General features: G+C 38.5%; 1 protein-coding gene across 43 annotated transcripts in view; it reads left to right on the plus strand.

Annotated features, from left to right (window-relative positions):
• Window positions 1-14427, plus strand: part of NRXN1 (neurexin 1) — a 1160645-nt gene that overhangs the window by 546282 nt on the left and 599936 nt on the right. For all 43 annotated transcript variants that reach the window (XM_078349361.1, XM_078349363.1, XM_078349383.1 and 40 more), the window contains 3 exons: window positions 1371-1493; window positions 7171-7552; window positions 8753-8943. In XM_078349361.1, the coding sequence (XP_078205487.1) occupies window positions 1371-1493; window positions 7171-7552; window positions 8753-8943 (696 nt within the window). The remainder of the gene's footprint in view (window positions 1-1370; window positions 1494-7170; window positions 7553-8752; window positions 8944-14427) is intronic.

A 14427-nucleotide genomic window follows, 5' to 3' on the forward strand; every position in this document is an offset into this window, starting at 1 on the left:
CCCTCTCTCCCCCTTTCTTTTTTTCTTCTTGGCCTGTATCTTTACTTTCTTATACATACATCCTCCTGTGATCCTTGGGCGTTAATTGGTTTTGCTGGCAGAATTGTGGTTAAACAAATTGTGAACTCCAGTCCTGATTCTCAATCTGTTGAAAGCCATGAAATTCAGTGATATAATGCCCTTCATTATTTTAATGTACCAGCATATTTCCATACTTAAATACCAGGGGAAATATTCATTACCAAACAATATATCTTTAATGTTATTTTTTTCTCAATGATTCATAATGTCAGATTAGTAGAAATACTTATGTTTTAATAAAAATATAAGTTACATTAAAAGGATTCTCCTTTGCTTTTTTTTTTTTTTTTTTGAGGTGAAGGATACAGTCTACCTTAGTCATTCCAATAATTTCTACCAAACACCTTTCTGAAACAATATGTCTCTTCTGGGTCCATTTAAGTTTCATTTGCACAGGTTTATACAGATTCACTAGCAGTTCCTTTCCCAGTTACACTTCTTGCCCGTTGCCCACTGGTAAACCCTTGCCCTCTACTGTTGGTTAACACCACTACTCTTATGTCATGCTCAACAGTTGGCTGTGCCTATTTCTTTCCTTTCTTTTTTTTCAGCCCACTGACTATGAGTCAATACTTATACCTACACCTACCAGAAGTGCCTCCACCACACACAGAGAGATTTGCAACATAAAGGTTAATTAGTTGTAAGGTTTATTTAGATGTGTTTTTTCCACTCAACTTTCATCAATGTAGGTGGCTAAAGAAGCTAAAAACTTGTTGAGCACTGGAGGTACCTCATATAAGAGCAGAATGGCAGCCATCACACAATACAGTACCTTCTCCCAGAGTCTACTGGGAGACTTATCTACTCACTGAAAATGACTAGCTGATGAGCTACAGTAAGACATCTTCCGGAGCTCAGAGGTTACCTGATGGCTAGACACTTTGTTAACAGGAAAGTGGTAACTAAAAATCAGAATATTTATTTTTTTCAATGTGTGTGTAAATTTGGTTGGGTTCCCAGTGCTATATTGACTGTGCCTATTTATGACAGCAGGTTAATTCACTTGTTATAGATCAATGCATAGGGTTTAAGATTCTTAAATTGTCACACCTGAATGTTTGATTTTCCTTGCTTGCTATGACTCTAATGGGCTTGAAAATTGGTCCAGCCCACCTGTCTTCTCTCTCTCCTTTCTCTCCCTCCTCTCTCTCTTTCTCCCTCTCTTCTCTCTCTCCTCCCTCGCCCTCACCTTCCCCCTTTCTTTGTCTCTTTCTCTCACTCTCTGTGAGGTTCATTTAATTGACTGATTCTGAGTGTCCATAATGACTGTTTGGCATATTCTACAGGCAAAGGTCCCGAGACTCTTTTTGCTGGCTATAACCTCAATGATAACGAATGGCACACAGTGCGTGTAGTTCGGCGTGGAAAAAGTTTAAAGTTAACAGTAGATGACCAACAGGCCATGACAGGTAAACACCCCATCCCCACCGTCTTTTGCTACATTAACGATTTTGACTCTTATTTATTTCAGGTGGCTTTGCAAACCAAGGCTGGTACACAACTTGAAGCTTATACACACAATCCGATTTTACTCCAACTATTCTAGTAACAATTTCATTAAATAAGCAGACTTTTAAATGTTTTCTCTCTGAAATGACACTATTTATGTCATATTCTTTGCCCTTTAATAGTGCAAGAAGAAATGATAATACATTTAATTTTGTGGCCTGGTAAATATCTTAGTGATTCATCAAATATTGAAGTCATTGTTTAGATGCCAGTTTCTGTTTAGTTTCTTTGTTTTGTATATACTTTGGCAATGAACAGTTGCAAGTTCTACCTTTTAACTTCTAGGTAAGTTGATAGAGATACTGACATTCTGTCAGAAGAAATGCTTTTTTCATTTAAAGCTATAATAGATCATTTTGACCATTTAGCTCAGTTGGTTAAATTCTAATATGAAGAATGTCAAGGTTAACCCCTGTTTTCATATTCCTGAGGCGAGCTGTATGAAGGGCCACCCTAGAAACATAGGAAAGCCACATAGAAGAGAAACCCTTCTGCCTTTATTTACTTTGAAAACAACTCCAAGCACATGACCAACTGAGATCTTGGCTTCTTTTTCTTTTCTCATAGAAGATAGCTATGTTAATTATTCTGGTAAAAAGCACAAAATGGTCCTTGTGCAATGGGTATGTGTCTGTTCATTCAATTTTAAGGAGGTCTGTATGCCCAGAGAACAGTCAGCTGTATCAATGGAGCAATATACATATAGGATTTTAAACTTTTGAAAGATGCATTCTTTAACTTAGATGGCCTCTGTATCCCATCTAGGACACGGGCTGCCCATATCTTTGGTGATTTAATTTGACCATTTTCTCAACATGCTGTAGTTTCTCCATTGCATGATTACTATGTTTTCTCCCTTTTAACTAATAAACCGTCTTTGGGGAAACATTAAGACCATGCAAATATCCTATATCTCTCTCACAATTTTTCCCTAGATTTAGCATCTGTTGGAGAGTTTTGCTTGATTCAGTCTTTAATATGAGCATTACAAAAAACTATTATTTTTAAACTCCAGCCCTCCTTCCACATTTGCAGTCAATGCTTAGCATTCTGCTGTAAGCAAAGGCCCTTCCTTCTCTCTCCCTTCTTTCTTTTTTATAATTTTTCTCCTTCCTTCCTTCTTTCCTTCCTTCCTTCCTTCCTTCCTTCCTTCCTTCCTTCCTTCCTTCCTTCCTTCCTTCCTTCCCTCCTTCCCCCTTCCTCCTTCCCTCCTCCCTCCCTTCATCTCTCCCTCCCTCCCTCTCTCCCTTCCTTCTTTTCCCCCTCCCTCCTTCCTTCCTTCCTTCCTCCTTCCCTCCTCCCTCCCTTCCTTCCTCCTTTCCTTCTTTCCTTTATTCTTCCCCCCTCCTTCCCTCACTCCCTCCATCCTTCCTTCTCTCCCTCCCTCCTTCCTTCTCTTTCTCTTTCCATTTTTTTAAAGCTCTCATGAAAGCCAACAATTCATAAGAATAATTCAAACTTGGTTTACATAGTACATAAAAGGTTTCCAAATGTGGCAATGGAAGCTTTAGATTGAGATTTTTTTCAAATATCCTAGTGGCCACTTGAAGCCACCCACAAATCAGAGACACAATGGGAGAATCTTATTAAATTTTATAGCAAGTCAGAAATCACAGAATGATAATTTTTAAAAGGAAAGTACTAGAGACTCTTCATGCAAAGTCCTACATTTTCCCCTGTCTTTAAGTTATAGTAATTCTATTAAGTCAAGTATCTGTTGAACACAGGGCGGTACATACTCAGGCTGTTTTTGGGATTGTTTGTACCTCACCTAGGGTCATGAGGATAGCAGTTGCCAGCAGAAAAGCCCAAGGAAGGAGATATCCTAGATTACAGATGACAAGGGTTGTACAAATTTTGTGGAATCCCTGAGTGGGAAGTCACTGGGTTTCAGCATCTCATCTAGTCTGTCTAAAAAATCTAGAATTGTGTTTGTTATATGTGTGTGTGTACGCCCTTTATTGAACATCCACCATATATCCAGTTACTCAAACCTAAAAGCCAGGCATCATCATTTCCCTCCTTTCTTTCATTCTGCAAATCATTAGTGAATCTTGGAAATTATATCCACATATTTATCTTTTTGTTGATTATTTCCATTTCTGCTGTAACTGCCCTAGTTCACTCTCCAATATCTTGTACCCACAAAGGGAATACACGCCCCCCCCCCCACAAAAACCCACACACATGTACGTTGAGTGTTGAGTCATGGTTAACCACTGCTTCAAATCCTCCTTAGCTCTGAATATAAGAAGCACTGTGAGAAATCTGGACCCTGGCACTCCTTTCATTCCCATATGAATCACTAACCTACTTGCTCCCAGCTCTGCAGCTGCGCCCTCTAGCTGTTTCTCATCCAAAAGCCTTTTTTCCTCTGTCCCCTCTTCCTGGAATCCACCCTTAATTCCCTTTCTCCAATTCTTATCACAGCTTTCTCTTTTTAATTCTTCAAATCTAGCTTAAATATCAAATCAGGCATCTTCTTTCATTTCACATTTACCGACACAGTACCTCATTCATGAAATTTGTAGCATTTCTTCGAGTTTTGTTATTATATATTTAACTATATCCTTACCGCTTTTGTCCGCCTTTCCCCAATAGACCATGAGTTTGGAGAAAACGGGCCCTTTCTGCCCCTCTCAACACTATTTCTCCAGTACCAAGACTAGCACTCGACACATATACCACACAATTAGTAATTTTCAGTGAATTAACAAGTGGATGTAAGGGAGGGTTATTTTGCTCGACATGAGAAATGTAACCTAATGCAGATCACATAGTAACCTTGCTATCTATTTTGGTAAAAATATTTGACTTGGAAATATTGAGATTTCTATACAAACACAGCATCTAGGAAACAAGTTTTGGTTGTTATCTTATTGGAGATTATTGTCAGTCTGCTATATCTTAGATATTTTGATCAAAGCATTTTTCTAATTCCAAATTCTCCTTGGTAGTGCTAAATGATTAGAACATTAAAAATCTTTCCCCTTCAAAGTCTTATTTTTTTTCCTTATTTAATCAACAGATGTCTACAGTAGCAGAAGTGCCTCTATTACTGAAGAGGATTAAACATTGGAGTAAAATCCTAAGGAAAAAATAATTTTTAAACAAAGCATCAATCAGTTAATATTTTCTTAGTAAATAATGGCTTTTGGATGCTAATTCTCCCCAGTGAACAAACATATCTGCCATTACTGTATGTGTGATATATATGTACAGATATAATATTACATATACTTATTAATAAAGCATGTGCTCTAAAACATAGACTATAATGTCTTTTCTTGTAACTGGGCCATGGTTGCTTCAATGCTGTTTTACTGCTGTTTTATTATTTATGCTCTGCGTGGGTACTCAATTCCTTTGAGAAAGGAAAATGAATACTGTGTTATTTTTGTTACTGAACTCCTTAGTCCTGTGGATAAACTGGTCTTTCCTTTTTTAGAGCGGGTAAGAACTCTACAACTGGGGGTAATATTTAACTTCAAGTGTTAGAAATTTTTTTTTTACTATTGGTCGTTTTATCAGTTAAGCTTTTAAGAAGATACATGGCAGTTTCAGAGCCAGAGTAGGTTTCCCTGAGTTAAGGCTCGCATTTTAATGTACCATAAGGATAAAAATCAGCACAAGGGGATGTGAAAGCCCACATTTTATAAGCTTCTCACATTCTTTATTGTATTTAGCTTCTTAAATGCAATGTTGCTGGTGTCTTTAGAGCTTCATATTTGGAAATAATTAAAGATTAATTTTATTTGTTACAAAAGAGGTAGATCCCCACAGAACAATATTGAGGTCATTGAACAGGAAGAACTGAGGGAGAAGATAGTAATGATGTCACAGGAGAAACCAGAAGTGATGAGGGTGGAATAGCACTTTTGCATCAGATAGACAGTCGGGAGGTGTGGTGCTATGGGAGGGAGAGACAAGGCAATTATTTATGGTGACATTTTTGTTTTAAAATATTTGCAGAAAGGGAATCAGAACAAACCAATGGCTAAAAAGAGAACATGCCAAGGGTGACTAGAATGTTGTTTCCAGGATCAAGGACTAATAAAGAGTGTTTGAATATGAAATCACATCAAGTACATTTCGGGGGAATTTTGTGCACAAATACGTTCATAATCATCAAAGTCAATTAGCCAAATATGTAAACGGATTTTCTTGCACAACAAAAAGCATGCCTTCTAAATTTTACTTACAGATATTTCCTTAAAATGCTATTTAATATTTTACTATCTGGACTAAAGAAATGGAAATTTGTCAAACTGGCTGAAGGAGGCACACATAGATGATTGTTCAATCTTCATTACCCCTGGGGAAAAGGTCCAAAGCATTTTGTGAGGAGCTGATTCTGGGATTAGCTCTAACTAATGTTTTCATTCATCTTATGGAGGACAGAGTAGGGTAACTTGATACATTTCCCAATTATGGCAAATCGTGTAGGTAAGCTAGCACCTGGAAGAACTTGATTAAAAAATAAATGTGCATTTTTAGTTGCAGAAGAGAGTGACTGACAGTTTATTTAGACCAGAGCAAGATGCTGGGTGTGAACCACTAGTACTGGTACAAGTAACTTATATTTATGTTGCGCTTTAATATTTAGAAAACAAGTTCACATCTTTAATTATTTATCTTACCTTCAACCTTGCAAACAGGTGAAATGTTTACTCTGGAAATAAAGATGGGACTAAGTTTGCTTTTAAGGGTTTGACAGAGAAATAGGGAGGGACAGAGAGAAATGAGGACTGAGCGGAATAGTCAATTGCTAAATAAATTTGCATCCAAGCTTCACTCTAGGATGTTTAAAGAAGATTTTTCCCTGGTGATATGATGCATGGTGGGATAATTTTACTGGTATTATCAAAATTGGGCAAGCTTTGAATTCGTGTATGGTGCTAAATTTAGTCATACAAAACTTAAGGGCAAAAAAATGACATAGGTACAGAAATCAGCAGAATTTCTACTGTGTTTGGAAGACTAGTGTGAACAAAAACTATGGCCATTATTGAACACAGAAGAGGGAAATTGAATAGTATATATTTCACTTCTAACACACTTTCATGTTTCATTATTAGAAGAAGAAGCTGCAACTCTCCACTATTTCTATTGGGTATAGGAAAATATATAGTCACATTTTTTTTTCCTGGAGGAACATTTATAAGGAATAACATCAGCTAACCATGAAGCTGAGATGTGTACTTAACCAGTAATATGACTGAGAATAATCACTGCTCCTAATCCATCTCTGTCCACCCACCCTTCTTACCATTTTCCCTCGTTCTCTTTCTTTTACTATTTCTTCTTGCCTTTTAAAAGATACTGTTACTTTTTTTAATGAGGATGATTTTTGTTAAGACTAAAATTTGGACAAGGATTGAAACCTGGCCTAAGAATGTTTTATTAGATAATTCAGGTTTCCCTTTTAGCATCATTTAGATGTTCTTACCATATGCAACTGAGTACCAATGAGGTATCTGGCTTCTTATACTTTAAAATGTGATATTGTTATGAAAGCCTAAAGTTGAAAGTGCCTTTCAGACACAGAAAATAATCATATGTTATTCTCTCTTTTAGGTCAAATGGCAGGTGATCATACGAGGCTGGAGTTCCATAACATAGAGACTGGCATCATCACAGAACGACGATATCTTTCTTCTGTCCCCTCCAATTTCATTGGACACCTGCAGAGCCTGACATTTAATGGAATGGCATACATTGACCTGTGTAAAAATGGCGACATAGATTACTGTGAGCTCAATGCCAGATTTGGCTTCAGGAACATCATAGCAGACCCTGTCACCTTCAAGACCAAATCGAGCTATGTTGCCTTAGCTACCTTGCAAGCCTACACTTCTATGCATCTTTTTTTCCAGTTCAAGACAACATCCCTGGATGGACTAATTCTGTATAACAGTGGGGATGGAAATGACTTTATTGTGGTTGAATTAGTTAAAGGGTGAGTACATGCCCGTTCAATAACAAATAAATGAAGCTTTGGAAAAATGGACATCAGTTTCCAAAAAATATACACTAAGAAGAATATATTAGCTCCTAAGGTGGTGGGCAGGGGCAGGTGGAGGACAAATAGGGATGTATTTGTTTAAATCATCTCTTAGGGATCTTAAATTAATATGGATTCAGGACAGTTTTTTGCACATACGTTTTCACATATGAGATACAAATTACATCGGGCTGTAATGTATAGAAGGCATGTCATGAATCTTATACTTCAAATGGGTGTTTCCTGACTACGCACAGTGTAATTCCACAAAAGCATTGCTACAAGTTTGGAGGATAGTCTATGCTAAATTAAATAGCTAATTCAAGTACTCAGATTATTTAAATTTCAAAGAATCCTTTTAACACAAACTTCTTTCTATGTCAGAGTTCCTTAGAGAATTTAGAAAGGAAGATTTGTGTAAACTTTTCTTAAAACTGTGAGGAAAACTTAATATATTTTAATTGATTTGAGCATGTATTCATTCATTTTGCAAATATTATTGCATATTTACAACAGGCTACATCACATGCCATGCACTGATATACGTATATATACCTCTGCAACCCCTGTGTGCATCTCAGATTGCTACCACTGTGAGTCCTACCTGCACACACCAACATACAATCCTAGGGTTTGTAGATGAACACATAAATAGAAAAGAAACATGTGACATGTTTCTTGAGATGATCACATGCAAGGCTCTGGAGTCTTCAGGGAAATTAGAAAAACCTATAGAGCGGGGAGTGGGTATTTGATCTGGGTGTTGAAGGTTGAGTCCACATACTCAAATGTGGATTTGAGATAAAGGAGAAAAGCAGGTGCAAGAATGAGAACAATGTCCATTTCAAGTAGTTAGAAAAGGATGGAGGGAGTTGTGGAAATAGGGAAAGCATGGTAAAAAATACCTCCTTCCAAAGTCATAAATTTCAATGTAGACCATTATTTTAAAAATCATTTTCACCATTTCCTTTAATGAAGACACTGAACAATCCAAGTGTTTGCTTCTTCTCGCTAGCTGAGCTTCTACATAACTCATTGTCATGACCTCTAGTAAGGATGAAACCATTGGAAAAAAAGTCTCCATTGTCATACCAACTTTAACTTTATTAAATTTTAAAAAGTGATGGCGGTTTCCCGTCTTTTGCTCTTTCCCAGGTACTTACATTACGTGTTTGATTTGGGAAACGGCGCTAACCTCATCAAAGGCAGCTCGAATAAGCCTCTCAATGACAATCAGTGGCACAACGTGATGATATCAAGGGACACCAGCAACCTCCACACTGTGAAGATTGACACGAAAATCACAACGCAAATCACCGCTGGAGCCAGGAACTTAGACCTCAAGAGTAAGTGCACATTAAGTCGGAGCAACCAGTCTTGCACCACACAGTCTGCCTTCACCCGGAAAATCCTTTGCTTAGGGATGTGTTTCTACCTTGGGCAAAGACTGACCAGAATTTCATTTTCCGCACCTAATTAATAATACAACACACAAGGCTCCGCTTTAATGTGGTAGGAACCTATGTATTTTTAATAACAGCTTAAAAATGCAGCACCTGAGAAAGCATGCATGATTAAAATACAGAAAGTGAGAAAATATAATATCGGTCTTGATATTAAAAAGGCATTTGTAAGTTACTTAAGTCCCAAGAGTTTTCAACTGATTTAAAGTTAGGGAACCAGATATATAAGGAGTTTATTCTAGGGCTTATTAGTTTTCTTTCCTTGTAAGGTTTCGCAGATACTGTCAGACTCCCTGACGAATAGGAGTTTGAGGCTGGCTTAGATACCTGGTGTCACCAACAGTGAATTATATCCCAATCGCGCGTACACACGCGCACGTGCGCGCGCGCGCGCACACACACACACACACACACAGGAATGCTTCTTTCACCAGCTACTAAGAAAGTCTTACCATACACTTCTGTTGCTTATTCATACTTCATTTCTCAAATGTACAAGACAAAATGCTTAGAAAACATGTCAATAATAGGAGAATGACAGAAGTTTCTATTTGAATCCTTGTGATTCCCTAAGAATGTATGTGTGGATCTCATCTCATTTAACACTACAACAAGCATTGCAGAAGGTATTATTAGCATGTTATTCCCCATATAGAAAGTCTGAGGTTTGAATGACTCCAACATCCTCCCCCAACCCCACTGATTTTTCTGCTCTATCCTGATGCATGACAAAGCCTCACAGGCATCATTGCAGGCATAATTTTTCTTGGAAAGAGTTGCTCATTTTTATTGATGGGATCTTTCCCTTTGATTCAAAAGTCAGATAAATTGAGGAGGAAATTTAGGAGACTGGAAAGAGAAAATTCAACAGAACTCTTTATTTTATTTTATTTTATTTTTGAGGCGGAGTCTCACTCTGTCACCCAGGCTGGAGTGCAATGGCACCATCTCTGCTCACTGCAGCAGCCGCCTCCTGGGTTCAAGTGATTCTCCTACCTCAGCCAACTGAGCAGCTATTACAGACATGCACCACCACACCCGGCTAATTTTGTATTTTTAGTAGAGGCAGGGTTTCGCCATGTTGGGCAGGCTGGTCTCAAACTCCTGGCCTCAGGCGATCCACCTACCTCAGCCTCCCAAAATGCTGGGATTACTGCACCCAGCCTCAACAGACCTCTTTCTAGAGAAAAAATGCTCTTTCTAAATAAGGTGAAAGGAGAAAGAAAAGTGTTTCACTTTCTTTTATTAGCAGAATATATTTTGAATCCTAGGACATTATTTGTTCAACACATCAAATGTGCAGTAATGGACATCTCCCTTTTTTCACAGTGGGCTTCTTGTTAACTTCAAAGAGGTCATATTTGTACCCATAAATCTAATAGCTTAGCTCAAAACATAAAATGAAATTCAAACAAATGCTCGTAACAGGCGAAACCTCTTTCTCTTTCTTCTCTCGGATTGAGGTGACTGAACTGCTTTTCCTTCTGTATTTTTCATGTGCCCCTGTTTTGCACAGTGGGCTCAGGTAGTAATTGTCAAAAGAAAGGGAGAGATTGTGAAATTCAGTGTGCAGACCAAGCCACCAAAGGTAAAGCAAAAAGTGTCCTGTTTGTGTAGGTGAGACGTCAGTAAGTATAAGGTCACTTCACTGGAAATTAGGAATACTCTGTTGGAGATTAAAATGGAAAAAAAAGCAGTTTATAATTGGTTGAGGTATATGGCATGCACAGCCCTGCACATTGAGAATCCAGAGAAGCAATGCCAGAAAATGGATTATATTTATTTGGATAGTTAGGACACTGTCTCCTGAGAAGTGAGTATCTGTGTATTATTCATTAACAAATGGAAGTGAAGGTGATAGGATGTTGTAGTCTAGAGTTCTTTCTGGTGGGAATACTTACACATCTAAGTGCTTCAGAATTTATTTTTGTTAAAGCATTGAGTGTTACATAACTCTGAAGATGCGACAGGTGTTGCCCATATAAAGAAAAAGCACTATAAGTATGAATTTTAAAATGGCATATTACATAATATTAAGATATATAGTAATGAACTATGAGTGTAATTATGTTTTTTAAAAAAGCACAGTTGAGGCTGAGCATGGTGGCTCATGCCTAGAACTTTCGAGGCTGAGGTGTGTGGATCACAAGGTCAGGAGTTCAAGACCAACCTGGCCATATAGTGAAACCCTGTCTCTACTGAAAATACAAAAATTAGCTGGGCATGCTGGTGGGCACTTGTAATCCCAGCTACTTGGGAGGCTGAGCAGGAGAATTGCTTGAACCCAGGAGGCGGAGGTTGCAGTGAGCCAAGATCTTACCACTGCAATCTAGTCTGGGTGATAAAATGAGACTCTATGACTCTGTCTCAAAAAAAAAAAAAAAAAAAAAAAAAGCACAATTAAGATTGTTTGTGAATTTCCCGTGTGAAGGGGCTAATCATTAGTATAGAATAATACCTTCTGCATTGCAGAAAAGTGAGAGCAAGTTTCTAAAATTAGGCCAAGTCTGGGCTAATACATTGGGTGTGTGGTCTGATGGCAACAGCAACCCCATGCTGCCTCTGATCATGTGCACCTTCCGCTAGAGGGAGTTTGAGGACAGCCTGCTGTGGGGCCTGCCATCTCTTGTCTCCATCACCACTTTTGGTAAGTGTGGCTACCAGCATTGGCCAGAGCATGAGTATTTACATAGCACTGACTTTGGAGAGAAGACAGCAGGGTTTCTGCAATGGAAACCTCTCAGTCTCTAGGAGAACACTGACATCGAAGGAGCGCTTAGAGAATGGAGAAGGACAGGTTACTGCGGAGCTGTATTGGAGCATTGAAACTAAGCTGGGATCACCTAGGAGGCTTTTTACGGCAGTAATGTTTAAGGGATAGTGGAAGCATGAGTAAGAACAATGAGGCATTGTTTCTTTTTTCCACATGGATGCCTACTGAAATTTACAGGGGCTTATTCATAAAGGAGAACTTCTACCTGAACTCTTCACTTAGACATGGACAGCAGTGTTGTTTTTTTTATTTTATTTTATTTTTTTACATACTAATCAGGTAGCATTGAGTTGCAGAAAAAATGAAAGTTGACCTATTTGGGTCAATATATTGTACTCTTCAGGAATTAAAGAAAACACCATATTTACTCTCCACTCTGCTCTAAGTCGTGGCAACCATCTTTAGTGCTCGAAAAAAGGTCAGCCAACTTTAACTACACGAGGATCATGTAGTGGTGTTTGTGAAGTTCAGATTTCTAGATCCTATCTCAGACCAACTGAGGCAGTAGCCATTTGAGAGAGATGTGCAGAAAACGACAGACATCTGTGTTTTTAAAGAGCACTGACTGACAGATGTCATGCGCTGCAGAGTCCAGAAATAATGCAAGATCTATGTTGAGGCCAAATGTAACTCACTTTTAAATTTTTGTATAAATTTTGCTTTTGCTTTTATTTTACAATTTTACTGTTTTTTGTTTGTTTTACCAGCCCCGAGCCGAAGTTACGTTATTGGCTGGTTAGAATTACTGGGAGAATTTTTAAAAAAATATTCCTTATGTTTTACTATACCTTAAAAAGACAGTAGAGGGCAGTAGAAGGCCACAAAACATGCTGCATAGGACTCGGGAGTTGGGGAAACCTCAACCTGCTCCATTTGAAAGGCGAAGTCGTTTCTTTTGTTTTCAGACGTCTAAAATCCCACAGTTAGCTTTTATAGTGATGCATGCTTTTGTCTGTGGCTCTGCTTTATTATAGGAACAGGACTTCAGTGAAGAACTTTGAAAACTGGGGCTCATGTATTTCATTCTCCACTTTGACTCCAAAAGAGATGGTCAGAAATGGCCAGGACTCTAATGATCTTTCTCTCAGAAGAGAAATTCCATGCAGCTGACCTTATTCAGCTTATCTTTCATGATACCGCTCGATTCTCAGGGGGTTGTGTGTCTCTCCCTGCTGATACAGTTTTGCTTTCATCTTTATTTCCCAGCTGTTTGTATTCTATTCCCTCTGGTTATTATGTACAAGCAGCAACATGCAATGAAAGGAGCAGCAGAAATTTGCTCTTTGCTAGATGATTTCCTAGCATCGCTTTGTATTCATTTTAGGACTTCTGAGTCCTGCCTCCTTTTGAGAAAAAATGGGTTGGTGCGATTCCTCCTGATGTTCCTTCTCTTGCTCCTGTATTTGGCAAATTTGTATGTTAGTACGTGCATGCATATGGAAGGGAGCCAATATTTATTAAGTGCCTACTAAATGCTAAGTAGATTTAACTGAGGTTATTGTATTTAATCCTTGCAATTACCCAGGACTATAAACTGAAGTCAGTCTTGCTCATTCATTAATCTAGTTCAAGAAAAAAAGATACAGAAGAAGAATTGCTTTTGGCCCCCACCCTCAATTAGTACTCTTCTTTAAGACATTACCCTAAGTTTATCCTTCAGCAAATCGAGGATACATCTTTGAGAGGCACGGAAATTAAGATTCCTAGCTGTGTAGCATAGAGTGCCCTCAGGTGGCCACCTAGCAAAACTACATAAAACTGAGTACAGCAATTTGTTTCTGGGCCACATCTGTCAGCCCAGGCAGCACTTGGTCCTTTCTTCCTCCTCCGTTCTCCCTCTCAAACCCAAAATTCCTTCAAGGGCTTTGAGGTCTGGCACTGTCTACTGATCTTGCCCCTTTCCTTCTTACCACGATCACCACCCATTTATCTCCTCAACCTTCCTCATACTCCTTAAATCTCACCGTGAAGGCAGCTGCCTGCTATCGTGCACCCTGCTACCAAGCCACGTGGATGTCCCCTAATCAGAAACAACTCAGCAGGGACTTTTTATTCAAATATATTTACTCTGTAAGCAAAATTTGAAGATGAATAGCATTCTTGCTCCTTTTTCTTGATCTCTGGCCAGTCAGTCGCCATTACTCAGCTCCCTGCCCTCTCCAATCCTGAATATAACACATATCCCCTCCATTTTCTACCTTTTCATGTTGCTACTTGACAAATCTTTACAGCAATTGTTCAGTAAGCCAGATTCTATTCAAAGACTCAGTCGTGTTTAAACATGCCCAGGCTTTGTGTATTCAGTCCACATGACATCTGACAGCCCACTTGTCTTGCCCAGATGTTTTCTTTAAGTAGAAAATATTCAGGGAGGAGTGATGTTGAGCTTAGCCTTAGGCAGGATATGGCACTGGGAATGGAGGGAAGGTGCCACTGTCCTGTGGTTAGGCCACCTTCATTATTGGTTTGGGGTTTTTTATTTTTTATTTTTAGTCTATAAGGGAAAGGGGTTTATTAACATTATTTCCATCTGTAGGAGATTATTTTAAGGATCAAGTACGATGTAAGAGAGACAAGAAGCCCTTTTAGCTGTT

The sequence above is a fragment of the Callithrix jacchus genome, chromosome 14, assembly GCF_049354715.1.
Source record: "Callithrix jacchus isolate 240 chromosome 14, calJac240_pri, whole genome shotgun sequence".
NCBI lineage: Eukaryota > Metazoa > Chordata > Mammalia > Primates > Cebidae > Callithrix > Callithrix jacchus.